The 14,538-nt window shown below is 36.8% G+C and overlaps 2 protein-coding genes across 2 annotated transcripts; one reads left to right on the top strand and one right to left on the bottom strand.

Moving 5' to 3' along the window:
- Positions 1–661: 661 nt before the first annotated feature.
- LOC103943147 (protein indeterminate-domain 5, chloroplastic) lies at positions 662–6,344 on the top strand. Its single transcript, XM_009353357.3, has 4 exons — positions 662–1,223; positions 1,659–2,055; positions 3,885–5,170; positions 6,038–6,344. The coding sequence occupies exons 1-3, from the start codon at positions 1,058–1,060 to the stop codon at positions 5,134–5,136; spliced, it is 1,815 nt and encodes a 604-aa protein (XP_009351632.1). The 5' UTR covers positions 662–1,057; the 3' UTR covers positions 5,137–5,170; positions 6,038–6,344.
- A 3,993-nt stretch (positions 6,345–10,337) lies between these two features.
- On the bottom strand, positions 10,338–14,254 carry LOC125477641 (protein indeterminate-domain 5, chloroplastic-like). Its single transcript, XM_048585001.1, has 3 exons — positions 13,883–14,254; positions 13,205–13,601; positions 10,338–11,854 (listed from the first exon to the last, which is right to left on the bottom strand). The coding sequence occupies exons 1-3, from the start codon at positions 14,052–14,054 to the stop codon at positions 10,624–10,626; spliced, it is 1,800 nt and encodes a 599-aa protein (XP_048440958.1). The 5' UTR covers positions 14,055–14,254; the 3' UTR covers positions 10,338–10,623.
- Between the last annotated feature and the right edge of the window lie 284 nt (positions 14,255–14,538).

Here is a 14,538-nt window from a genome sequence, read left to right on the forward strand (position 1 = left end):
CCGTGACCAGAGAGGGAGAGAGAGAGAGAGCTCTCAAATGACAACATTAGTCTGCTAGCTTATGCTGGATTTCAGCAACACAGCCCCATCTCAAACTACCTTCATCAGGTATATATCTACTTTTCTTTCTGGTAATTCTTTCTTTTGCGTTTGAAATTTTGTTTATTATTCAACTACGTACTTCTCTTGAGAAGAAAGTGGTGGAGATGAATAGGTTCTTCAATTTCATCTCATTGCATTCCGAGATCAAAACTTCTTCTTTTTGCAGTTTAGATGACTATTGTGTATATTATTATCATTTCTCACACTAATTCTCTTGAAAATGTGTATACATAGGGTTTAGGTTTATTTTCTCTGTTTTTTCTTGATTTTAAATTTTTTACAGTGAGGTCCACTTGGGACAGGGGTGATGAAGGATAGCTTGTCTGGAAGTGAGTAAGAAGATACGAAAAGGAGAGAGAGAGAGTAGCTAGCTGCTTCATGCTCCTCTCACGCACCATACCATGTCGTGATGTGGGTATGGATTGGGTCCACCGACCTGTAGGCCTCACCTTCTCTCTCTACTTCGTTCTCTCTCTTCCCCCTGTCAAGTAATTTTCAATTTTTTGTATTTTATTTACGGGAGGAAAAAATACTGAGAAATTCTGGAAAAAAAACTATGAAAAAAAAAAATCAAAAGATTTAAAAGAAAAAAGAAAAGATTACGTGTATATGTGTTACTGTATGTGCATGACACCAAATCATAAAACCGTAACAGCATCACTTTCCTCAGAAATTTTCATTTAAAACAAGAGAAAAAAAACTAGCAGAAGAAGAGAGAAAGCATCAAATGCTTAGTTATGGAGTTGATTCCTTTTACTCTCTCTTCAACTCCCTTGATTAATATTTTCTTCCTTTCAAGTTTTTTCCTTTCTCTTCATTTGTTCTTTGGGATAAGATTTGAGGACTTATAAATTGGTTGTGGGGTTTGCTGGTTTCTAGCTAGAGAACATCTCAGATTGCTCTGGGAGGGTTATTGAAAGGGCAGAAAGAGAAGAAGAAGATTGATCAGAAAGAGATGGCTGCGTCTTCTTCGTCAGGCGCACCGCTTTTTGGAATTAGAGAAGAAGATCAAAATCAGCAGATGAATAAGCAACAACATTCCTCCGCAACACCAACCTCATCCACAGCTGCACCAGCTGCTCCAACTCAGAAGAAAAGGAGAAACCAACCTGGAACACCAAGCAAGTATCCAACAATTGATTTTCTTTCTCTTTTACTAGTTACTTGTTGGCCCGACCTCTGAAATCTTGACATTGGCTAGGATCTACCTAACTAGCTACTCAACACACAAAAGCAAAGTAGATTAAGAATATATATGGTTTAATTTTCTGAATTGAATTCTGGCTCGTATTCCATCCCTTTTTTTTTCTCTCACGGATAAGGAACCCTAAATTGGCAGAGAAACTAATTGAAATGGGAAAACACACACACACACACATATATATATATATATATAGATAGATATAAAAGTTTATGATCGGTTGGATTGAAAACTGATTGCGCAAGTTTACAAAATATGATGTGTCTTGTAAGATATATACAATTTTGTTGTTGTGATTAATAAAGATATGAATTTTCTAATTTGTTGTGGTTTGGCATTTTTCATGAGAGAACAGATCCAGAAGCAGAAGTCATAGCACTATCTCCCAAGACCCTAATGGCAACAAACAGGTTCATATGTGAGGTATGCAACAAAGGATTCCAAAGGGAGCAGAACCTACAGCTCCACAGAAGAGGACACAACCTGCCTTGGAAGCTCAAGCAGAAGACTACAAAAGAACCCAAACGCAAAGTCTATCTCTGCCCGGAGCCCACATGCGTCCACCACGACCCCTCTCGGGCTCTCGGCGACCTCACCGGCATAAAAAAGCACTACTCTAGAAAACACGGCGAAAAAAAATGGAAGTGCGAGAAGTGCTCCAAGAGGTACGCCGTCCAGTCCGATTGGAAGGCACATTCTAAGACTTGCGGCACTCGGGAATACAGATGTGACTGTGGCACTCTTTTCTCAAGGTAAATTATTCACCAAATCAAAATCAACTTTTTATCTAGCTCGTTTTCCCATTAATCGAACATACGCATAATCACAACAAGTTACTTTAATTCATGAGGTCGGTGGTCTCGGAGCACACAAAAATTTCTTGAGTCGAAACTTGACCTTTTTCTTTTGTTTAAGCTATTTAGATTCCTCGAGTCCTCAGTGACAAGACAAGAGAAGAAAAAAGTTTTCACGCTTTTAGTATGAGTTAATTTTATTTTTTTTTCCTGTCAAATGTGTTTTAATTAATTTTTAAAAATTTCCGTTGGGGGAAGAGGAAAATGGCAGAAAAACATGCTCCCACGTGAATAATCTGTGGAAACTGCCATGGTCGTGGTGGTTTCCGGATACTTATATATGATTTTATCCCCAGTTGGGAAGCCAGAGTTTTTTTTTTTTTTTTTTTCAAGAAAAAAAAGGCCATATATGGTCGTCAAATTAGTACTTGATTTAATTTCTTTTACTTTGTTTCACCTCGGAAACAACCCCGATTTCGGTGTTTAGCAAAAGCTTTTTCGTATTCACGTGTTGCTATGCCAGTTGTTATGTAATGTAAGAGAAGAGAAGAGAAAGACGGTACTTGTACTGCTACTGTTCGCTTTCATCACAACGCTTCTCTCTCTCTCTCTCTCTCTCTCTCTCTCAAAATTGGTTTTGGGTTGGCTTCAGGTCATGACCTTGCAGGAGTTTGAAATTGTGTCAAAATTAAGGGGTTTTTGGTCAAAATTTAGGGTTTATAGAATTGCAGTGCCATAATTTGGGGATGATGAGACTAGAGAGGAGCAGTAATTGATGATATTGATATGGCTTTGGGGAAAAATTCTCAACTGGAAAAATAGACATTTGGATCATGAGTTGTCTACTAATTGAGCATAAGTCCTCAAATGGGGTTTTTGATAGATTTACTTTCATCACTTCGAATACATTCTCATGCTGCATTTATTGAAGTGCCAGTCCTTGAAATGGAATTTCTTTTCCATTTTTCAGAAAAATTCACACTTACATCCCCTTTTAATTCTCTATATCTTCTTGGGAAATAGTAGCTCATTTTCCTTGTGCAATTATTTATGTTATCGCAGATTAGTGCGTGCAATTGTGAAAGTCATTAAAGGTGTCCTCCCCCTAAAAAATGTAATTATAGTGCATTTTAGATTGCCACAAGTTCTTACTTAGTCTTTGTATTTTGAATCCTTCAGAGTTCACACATTAGGGTTTTGAGATTTGATGTCTACCTTCATTTCATCTATTAATAGAACTGCAACTCGAAATGATTCCTTGTTAATTAATAATTGGTGTGATTAATTAGACCATCAATTTCCAATTAAAATCAGAACAATCATACTACTAAAATTGGGGAACTCACTTATGGACACGAACAATATGGTTTCATTTTAAGGATAGAATTGTACACAATTTTAATTTTCTGAAGCCTAGTGGGGACATTGAGATTTTTTAAAGAAACAAGCGGTATTGAAAGAGAGGGAATCGAACTTTGGGACCTCGATTTCAAAGGTGAACGCTTTTAACCTATTGAGCTACAAAGACTTTACACAGCCATTTAGTTTTACATGGCCTATCTACATATATATGGAGGTTGTGTCTTTCATTTTTTGTCCAATTCAATTCAATTCTACCTTTTCCAATTATGTATATGAATGCAATGCAATGTTTTTTGTACATTTCTAAGTTAATGTATGCAACAGTCATATGACTACTGTCATCAGGAAATGTTTCAACCTAGCTACTTAATTGTATTTTTTTTTCTGTTCACCATGAAATTAAAAATGATGTATTGTGAGTGCAGGCGGGACAGTTTTATCACGCATAGGGCATTCTGCGACGCACTGGCTCAGGAAAGTGCAAGGCATCCACCCAGTTTGAGCACCATTGGCAGCAGCTTATACGGAGGAGGAAGCCTTAGCAACACTGGCCTCGGCTTATCTCATCAAGTTGTGGGCCCTCCTCATCAACTGTCCTCACTCGACCACAACAATCAATCCAGTCTCCTTAGACTTGGCGGATCTTCAGGCGCTGACGCTGCCGCTCGGACCGGACAATTCGATCACCTCCTCTCATCCCCTTCAATGGGGTCATCTTTCCGATCAGCTCAGTCGTCAGCTGCATCTTTCTTCATGACTGGAGCCTCTGATCATGATCAATCCAACCAACAACAATACCATGACCAGGACAAGTCATTTCATGGACTCATGCAGTTTCAATCACCACATCAGCATCACTCCGGAGGAGGAGCCAATATTTTTAACCTACCTTTCCTTTCCAACAGCACCACCAACAATACTAATAGCTACAGTGCCAACAACAACAACTTACTAATTAGTCCCGACCATTTCAACACCAACCCAAACGGAAGCACCACGGGAGGTGGAAGCGACGTCTCGAATAATCTCTTTACGGGACACATTATGGGTGGCGGCAATAACATGAGTTCCGGAGTCCCTTCTCTCTATAGCAACAATGGTAATAGTCAGCAGCAGGCTATGTCATCGCACATGTCCGCAACCGCGCTGCTTCAGAAGGCTGCTCAAATGGGATCCACCACTTCAAACAACACCACCACCGCCTCGCTCCTCCGTAGCTTCGGAAGCTCCTCCTCGACCACTACAAAACCAGATAGGCTCGGAACCCTAGTTCCTTCCAGCTTAGGTGGGATGTTCGGAAGTGACCAAACCGACCAGAGCCACCTCCAAGACCTAATGGACTCCTTTGCTAGCGGAGGAGGCGGCTCATCGATTTTCGGAAACGCGGCCTTTGGTGGATATGACGCTTCGGCAAATAGGGCAATTAACATGGAAGATACAAAGTTGCAGCAGCAGAATCTAGGGTTGCGCAATATTGGCGGAGGGTCGGATAGGCTAACGAGGGACTTTCTTGGGGTTGGACAAGTGGTGAGGAGCATGAGCGGTGGATTTTCTCATCAGAAATCAGAGCAGCAGCATGGCGGCATGGAGATGATGAGCTCATTGGATTCCGAGAGCAATGCTGCAGCAGCTGCGCCGTCAACCCAATCTTTTGGAGGAGGCGGGAATTTTCAGTGAACAAAAAAGTACAGAGATGATGAGAGAGATAGAGGTACGTGAAAATTAGTGACGATTGACCCAGGTTAAAAATGAATATATTTTATTAAAGGAGTTACTTTTCTTTGGTAATTGTGTAATTTCTGTACACTGCTACTACTTTTCACTGCCTTTTTTGTACTTTTAAATAATATAACAAAAGAAAAGTAAAATGAAAACTGAAATCCTGACACAATGTCTTTGCATGGTTACACAAAATTGAGGCAGTCATGAGTGATGACCAGGTGTACATATTGGGTGTCTCGTCTTTTTGTTTTTATATAAACATGATACCTCTACTCCTTTTTAACTTTTATTTTGGATGGCGGAGAGTCACGAGCGCTGGACATGTAGAGTGGGTGCACTGCATTGCAATTTGCATGAATGAGATAAAATAACTATCCTCTCAATAAAAAGATGCATTTTCCAAATTGTCTTCGATTTTTACTTGTCGCATGCAGGAATTATTTGTTTACTGTTAAACTATTTCACTATTTAACTTACCTTTGTACATATTTTAAAATTTTCCTTTTTGTTAAGATTCTTAAGAACATTTTTATACATTATGAGATTGACCTCTTTCCTATGTGTTGAATATTATATTCTTGGAAAAATAACTTAAGTCGTTCCTTTGTTTATGTCTTTTCATCGAGTACTCAAAAGTTCTGTTATCCCTAAGTTTATACTAAGAACTACAAGTAAAATGTTTTTAACTTAACATTTTAAATAACAACTCAGTGGAATTGAAGTGATTATACTAATTAAGATGCATGGTTAAGTCTGTGTCTATGGGACTCTTCTCGTTCACATTTATCGATGACCACTATGCTTATAAGAAAATAGAGCTTTTACAATTATTATATAAATTTGGGTTTGTTTGCAGGGAATATAATTACTTGTTCCGGACTAAAGCCATATGCATGAAGCTCGACATGACACCAAGGAGATTAGTGCAGATTACTTAAGGTTGTTCGAGCTAGCTGTATATTTTTTTCCTTTTTTTTTTCTCAAGCCTCAAAAGGTGTTTTGGGGACCGGGGGTTTAATTTTCAAAGTCAATGAAGGCTAGAACTTTTTCGTAGTTCAAATTTAAATGACTAGCTAGTGGACAGTTTGTTCTGTTTCATGTTAAACTGATGTACTCCTTTATGTATTAGCATTTCAACAAAATTGAAATCCTTAAAAACTTTAGTGAAGTATTTTGACTAGACATGCATGCAACCATGTCATAATTCATGTTTTAAGAGCCGTTAAAACATATTTATACTTAGAGAAATGTCAAACAGACTCTCTCAACGTGAGACTCTCTATGGACTCTCTATGGACTCTTTACCACATCACAATGTATAAAAGTCAATTTATGTGCCAAAAACATAAAGTGGCAAAGAGTCCTACTTTTGAGAAAGTCTCCTTACTATTTCTCATATACTTATTGTCATTTCTTTGTTCCAATGGCATTAAAAATATGATTGTTTTACCTAATAAGTAAAAAGAAAAGCCTTTATTGTTTAATTTTATAAATTTGTATCATATATGGCCCTTCTCAATTTTTGACCGTTAGATTGAATGAATTAAAGAAGATCAATGCCCAAAAAACTAACAAGAATGTGTGAAAAATAAAAATGAATGTGTGAATAACATTTTTTTTTAACAAAAAGTACATATATATATATATATATATATCTATGTATGTATGTATGTATGTGCGCGCGCGCGCCACTGGGAAAAATCATGACCAGCACAAGTTAAGACTGAAAGATGATGACAATTATTTTTGTTTAAGGGAAGAGGACAATGTGTTTGTACATTCTGTTATAGTCTAAGAATTACTTCAGTAGCTGCGTTCTGGACAAGTACAGAAAAAATGCATGATTTGTATAGAACCAAAGATTAACATATTATTGTTCATAATATTGGATTTGACGTGTGCCCTGTGAAAGGTACGTCTCAGCAAAATTTTGCACGTGGTCACAAATAAAGTTCACACTATTATTTGTACAAATTAAATACCAACTATAAATATCTTACACAAGTGACTGGGGCAGTAGTACTACTGCAAATATAAGACCACTCAAGCATTAACTAGTGACAATTAATATTTTTTATAATTAAAACCGACTACTTTTGGTTTAAATATCATTGACAAATCAAATCTGCAAAAGTTTATTGAAATTGAAAAGGGATTTTTTGAAATGGGTTCAAAGTAACTAAAAATTGGACCTATTTTAAAAGTTAAAAGTCACTAAAAATTGGACTTATTTCAAAAGGTAGTCTATAAAATTGGACCTATTTCAAAATTTCCCAATTGAAAATCACTTAGTTATCCAACTGTGAATTGATAACTGGAGGAACACAAGTATGAACTGTGACTTAAAAAATGAACAATTCAAATTATGAAATTACTTTGTAGAACCAACCCAAACTAATAGTTATTAAATTATTAATTAATTAGCGCTTGATGTCTATATATATATTTGGAGATGAGAGAGAGAATATGCAGTCAATTCTTTGTATTAATAAGAGAGAACTTTTGAAGCCAAAATCCACCATCACGGACTCAAAGTACGGTTGGAAGAAATACGGAGATCGACAAGATTGTATTATTTCTTTTTTTTTTTATTTGTATTCTACTAAGACCTTAGCATATATTTACACATTAAAACATAAATCCACGGAACTTTGCTGACATCTCGTTGAAACATGTATACGTTTCTCATCTGACCTTCTCTCTCATTTTCATTTGGTTGACACTCTGATCAAGTCTTAAAATATATGGCATAAGTTCCATGAGAGTGTCCAAAGTTGTATACAATTATCTCTTACCAATGGGAAGGGCCGGGAATTATGTGATTATGTTTTTTCCCACACTTTCAATGCGTCTTTCCTTCGAGAGGAACAATTTTTGCACTATTATTAAACACGAATTAGTATTAATATTGTTATCAACATAACTACACTGTGTCTAATATATTAAGATGACGTAGGCTCAATGAACCTATTCAATTTCAGGTTTTATCTCTAGGAAATTATTAAAAACCCCATGTATATGAACAATTTTTCTTCATTCATTTCTCTCCCGATTCCTAATTTGAAATTTTGGTGTTCAATTGTTGATGGACACTCAAATAAAATACATAAGTACATAGAAAAGGTTGCGGAGAGTAACTTTTATAACAGGACCGACTTAAAAAAGTGAGTATAAATGCCAAAAAATTAGCGCTTATTGAGAATATCTAGACTAAATAGAACAGAAAGTATGATAATGAGGGCAACTATAAATATAGAAATAAAATAAAATAAAAGAGTAGGATTAGGTCATCTCCAACCCTTAGATTAAAACTAAATTTTTTTTAATCCACACACAAGTTTTCTTCTCCAACCTTGATGGGTTAAAGTTTTCTTCTACATGGCATCCGATCAAAATGGAGCAATTGGGATTGCACATTGGTGGCCAACAACCCCATCAGGCTGGATACACTAACACGTGACATCTCGTGCTATTGAAACAAATACATGTAGACAAAAGCTTAAATATATCTTCATTTCGTTTGACACGAGACACCATCATAGCTGTTTACTTGTGCCATATATGTCGTTCTCCACATAATATGATACAAGTATTATCTTTATTATAATGTTACTTGTGCCATATATGTAGGAGAAAAAAAATCCAAACTTATCATTTTTATAGGATATATAAAGATATCTTTCGGAGAGTGACTTTGGAAGTGGTTAATTAGTATGGTTCCATTTGACAAAAGAGAACTCTTTCAATCCCTCAAAAGATACCATTGGGCATTTTGGATATATATAAAGTCTAAGGCAGAGTTCCTCTTCAGGAAATTTTTATTTTTTTATTTTTTTTATTTTTTTAAGTTCATTATGAAGGTAGTTGAAGTTACACCATGAAATCAATTAGTAATATAAGAAGTTGTTCAAACTTACTTAGAAGTTCATGTAAGATCATTTCTCCCATTAATGTGAGATTCATTCTCAAAACCCTATATATATATATATATATAAACTAATTCTTTGTTGAATGAGTTAATGAATATTCATGAACTAAACAATTTTGTTTATTTTTTCTTCAAAACATTTTTTTTTTAGTCAAACTATAGGGCATAAATTCAAATTTTGAAAAGAAAAAAAGAAGAAAAAAGGCATCCACAAGTTGGTAGTCACGGGATGATATATGATTGATTCCTTATAAGATAGAAGAGACAACAATTACGACAATAGTAGACAGCCCTATCATCATCCATCAATTTCCTAATAATTACAATGAAGGTTATTATATACTCGAATATTTCATCATATGCTGCATCTGGTTGAGTAGTGTGTGTGTGTGTGTGTGTGTGTACATGGTCAGCAGGTATATATTCTTCAGTCTTTCAGTCGGCCCTAAACCCAATGGCAACACACATGCATATGCTCATAAAATTAAATTAATTAAATTTCTACATTCGAAGTAAAATATCTAATTATATATCTATCATCAGGAGCAGTGAAGTTGAATAACATTTAAATATCACCGTACGTGGACCTTAAGGAACGAATTAGAATGTAAATTAAGAATATATTGTTGGAAAGCGCCAGGGAGGGACGATTAATTAATTATTTAACTAATTAAATATTATCAAACCAAGCAATGTTTGTACTTAGTTTTAGCAGTGGGCATTAGGGTTAGGTACGTATTAGGTAGCCGAACAAATTCTTGTGCATAGTTTATATGGGTACTGGCAACTGGGCATACATTATTCGTCGCCCGGAGCCTCTCCTCTAAATCTTATGATTAAAATTAATTTATATGATTTCTTAATTTGTTCTTGATGCATATGGCAATATTAAATTATTAGTTAGGGATATCTCGTAACCAGTCAAATAAGAAAATAAATTCACTTGTCCATTATGTTGGAATGTATCCATTTTGAAGATTCTGGGCAAACAATACCTGCTCAGCTGCTAGCGCCCATGCATGTCTGCTGCTGTGACATTCTGATTCCACATATATACTCAAACATGGCTTACCTCATACATACAATATTTAATTAATTAATACAGGTTAAATTATGAGCATCGATCTCATTACTAATTAAATAGTTAATAGATATTTTTATTTTGTTATATGAAAATTAAGAATGCACCAAATTATATTCTTTAATTGGTCCACAAAAGAGAGAGGAGTGATATTAATTTAGGATTCCTTTATCGCCAAATATATAAGCAAGAAATTAATTAAGGTACTACATTATACATAATATAGTAACCGATGAAAGTACGGGACATCATAAATTAGTGTAGGCCTTAAGGCATGCACATATAGAAATAAAATTCAAGAAACCCTATTGCTTGGGGTTCAAGATAACTAATGGATAATTAATCGATGCCTTTCCTTTTTCCCTACATATAAAAAAGATCGACTCTCTCACCTATATCATGAACTTAATTGGAATTCCTCGATCTAGCAGGCTCATTGTAGTGTAGTGCCTCCAAAGGGTTGACTTGCCTGTGCTGACTCCAACTCTGGGTCCAAAGAGCTGATCATATTGATGCCATGATGTTGTTGTTGTAGATTATCTCTCTGTGAGTATCCATGGCCACCACTCATATTTCTTACCATCCCTCCAACACCAAGAAAATCCAAGGTCAATTTATCAGATCCTCCAAAATTCACACCCAAGTTTTGGTGCATCTTGGCCTCATCATAATTAGGGTTATTATGCTGTTGGTCCATTGCACTAACCCTATTAGCAGTACTGCCGCTACTAAACCCGCCAAAGTTGTTATTATGATCCTGTTCCCCACCTCCGAAAATCGAAGAGTTGCCATTTGCAAGAGAGTTCATTAGTCCTTGAAGATGGTTTTCATTTTCCACCTGCTGTGATGATCTCAAGTGTTGTTCACCCCCATTAGTACTGTGATGATGATCACCAATAAAACTGACTCCAACGCTTGAGGGCGCAGACACTAGTTGCCTTCCGGATTTAGCTGCTCTTGTTGACGAATTGCCTAATCCCCTAAGCAAAGACGAGCTTTCGGTGCTTGTAGTTGAACCCATTTGAGCAGCTTTCTGAAGCAATGCAGTGGCAGACATGTGTGGAGCCACGCCACCTTCGTGTTGCATCGAATTCCCATAGAGAGATGGTACAGAACCCGACCCAATTTGATGATCATTACCCATGCTAAACCCTTGGCCACTGCCGTTACCATCACTAAATTGATGATCTGGAGGAGCAATGCTGTTACTGGTACTGTTGTTGGAAAAGAAGCTCAGGTTAAAGAGATTCGCAGCACTATTCGATGAGGGTGAGTTGTTGTTAGGGTTGCTTTGGAGATCAGGAAGTTGCATTAGTCCATGTAATGCCTTGCTTGGAAATTGGTGCTGATCTTGAAACCCTTGCTGGTTAGCAATGTCTCTCATGAAGAAATTGGGGGAATTAGGCATGGCTTGTGATCCGAACGAAGACGGATTTGATGGTGGGATGAGGTGCTCAAACTTTGCGCTGCCGCCACTACCTAACCTCAACATGTTGTTAGGGAGGTGGGTTGAGTTTTGGAGTGAGGGGATTTGGGGTAGCCCTAAGCTCATGTGGTTGTTTCCATAGAGGTTGCCGCCCATTGTGCTTAAGCTTGAAGGATGCCTTGCACTCTCCTGAGCCAGTGCATCACAGAAAGCCCTATGAGTGATAAAACTGTCCCGCCTGTATATCACACAAAAAAATGAACAGGAAAATCCTCATCATATCATCATATGCTCATGAACATATATGTATATATACAGTAAAATGTATGTATGCATAGAAGAACAAGACATATGTCATATATGTGGGGGTGACATGAATATATATGATGCATCCAGATAAAAAAAAAAAAAAGTACCAATCATTATTACCCATTTATGTTAAATGTTAGTACTTGAGAAAAAAAAGTCACTAGCTAGTGCTTGAAAGTAAATTTGAAAAAAAAACAGGAAACCATGAACGGTCCATTGTTCAATTAATTTTTCACAGAGAATATTTCCATTAGATAGTCACAAGTTCACACAAACCTCATCACCCTAATCATTGAACAGTCTGACGTGACTTGTAAATTTTCATATCAGAATAAGGACTGTCAATCTATTATCTAGCTAGAAATATGGTGTTGGACCGGTTCTACTTGGGGGGGAGAGAGAGAGAGAGAGAGGGAAATATGGTGTTGGTCCCATGAGTATACGTTTTAATTTCATGGGAAGGAGTATCTGGACTGGAAGGGAAGAGCTGTAGCTCTGTTACATGAATCCAAAGAGGAAGAGAACAAAACTCATGAGTGACATATACATCCAACTCATTATATGAGACAACGAAGATAAAGCCTAGCTAGCTTATTTTCTCCACCTCCACTCCACTCAACTCCAGTAACATTAATATTATGCTCTTTCTCCCCCTTCCACAGTTCCACTACATACATTACTTCCACTTCCATTCCACATATATGTTCTGTTGAAAGTCTGTATAATCCAACTCATCATTTTTACTACTACACACGTGAGTATCCAAATGATGAAAGAAAAAAAGGGCGTTGTTTTCGAGGATCGATAAAAAGATGATCTTTCTTGTTTTTCTTTCTCCCCCTGTCCTCTTAATTTTCCTTTTGAAATTGTGATTGAAACCCCCATATACATATATAACCTTGCCATGCCAGTTTGTCACAGATTACTAGTTATCACGTGGAAACAGTCCTGCCATATTAACTCATACGCATACAGACACACTCATGGAGAAAGACAAAAATTTGGTTTAATTAATTCCAATAAAATTCCAAGTCTTTAAAATTGATAATAGAAAATGATCAGGCTAGATTAACACTTCAGTTATAGTCGCGCGCGGCATCCATATATTCTTAGCCAAAAGAGAACTATTACGTACACCCAGAAACCGCCTTGCGTTCGTCTCTCGACCGATTTTGAGAACATCTCCAAAATGAATGTATGGATGAATGAATGAATGAATGAGAATTAACAAAAAATAGGATCCAGATACTAAATCAAGAGCAACTACTAATTAATTTACCTTGAGAAGAGAGTGCCACAGTCGCATCTGTATTCCCTAGTTCCGCATGTCTTAGAATGAGCCTTCCAATCCGATTGAACGGCGTACCTCTTGGAGCACTTGTCGCACTTCCATTTCTTCTCGCCGTGTTTTCTTGAGTAGTGTTTTTTGATGCCGGTGAGGTCTCCGAGAGCTCGAGAGGGGTCATGGTGAACGCATGATGGTTCAGGGCATAGATAGACCTTGCGCCTGGGTTCTTTATTAGTCTTCTGCTTGAGCTTCCAAGGCAGGTTGTGTCCTCTTCTGTGGAGCTGTAGGTTTTGCTCCCTTTGAAACCCTTTGTTGCAGACCTCACATATGAACCTGTTTGTTGCCATTAGCGTCTTGGGAGATAGTGCGATGACCTCCGCATCTGGATCTGTTAGGGAAAAATGCCAAACAAGAGTAACAATTTTTATTTTTTGAAAATTTAAAATTATTCAAATTATAACAAAAAATGACACATCATTTCTAACGAAAAGATTTAGAATTCAAAGCCAAATAGAGGAGTAAGTTCAAAGAAACTAGCAACCATTAATTCATCAAACCAAAGAATTTATAAAGATTCAACTCGTTTAAAGTTTCTTTTTTGAAATCTATAAATCGATAAATATGAATAAAGAATTGATGAGGATTCAAGAAAAGAAAAGAGGTACTTGCTTGGATTTCCAGGTTGATTTCTCCTTTTCTTCTGAGGTGGTGGGGCTGTGCCTGTGGCTGCGGCGGTAGCATTTGAGGAAGGCGGAAGGATCGACGAAGTCATCTGGCTTTGGTTTTCTTCTCTGCTACTACTACTTCCAAAGAACGGCATCGATGAAGAAGCAGCCGCCATATATATGTGTGTGTGTGTGTGTGTGTGGTAAAGAAAACAATTAATATTATTACTTATTCAGCTGTTGTTTTGAGCTACGCACTCAAAATGATCAAGGACTCAAGGTATTATATAATCGACAACACAAGGAAAATATTTAGACGCTCTTAGCTCCTAGAATACTAGAGACATAGTAAACCTAGCTTTATAGCCAATTAAGTAAAATAAAAATTCTCCGAATCAAACGTCCTTTTTCTAGGTAGCTACAGCTTCATAGATGCAGAGAACAAATAATTATGAAGAAAAAATTAATAAGCAACTGCTGGGACGACAGCTAAAATCTGGAAAATATGAAGATGGAGAGAGAAGACGCAGAGAGTCAAGGGCGGCCTTTGTCCAGCTTCTTCTTCCTCTCTTTAGCTAGAGAGAGATTTATCTTGTTTTTTATAAATGACGATATAAAAAAATAAAACTCATCTAACAAAACGCACTATTGTGTTCCTCT

This window comes from the organism of the source record quoted next, unplaced genomic scaffold (genome assembly GCF_019419815.1).
Source record: "Pyrus x bretschneideri cultivar Hongxiangsu unplaced genomic scaffold, Pyrus_bretschneideri_v1 Contig22, whole genome shotgun sequence".
Lineage (NCBI taxonomy): Eukaryota > Viridiplantae > Streptophyta > Magnoliopsida > Rosales > Rosaceae > Pyrus > Pyrus x bretschneideri.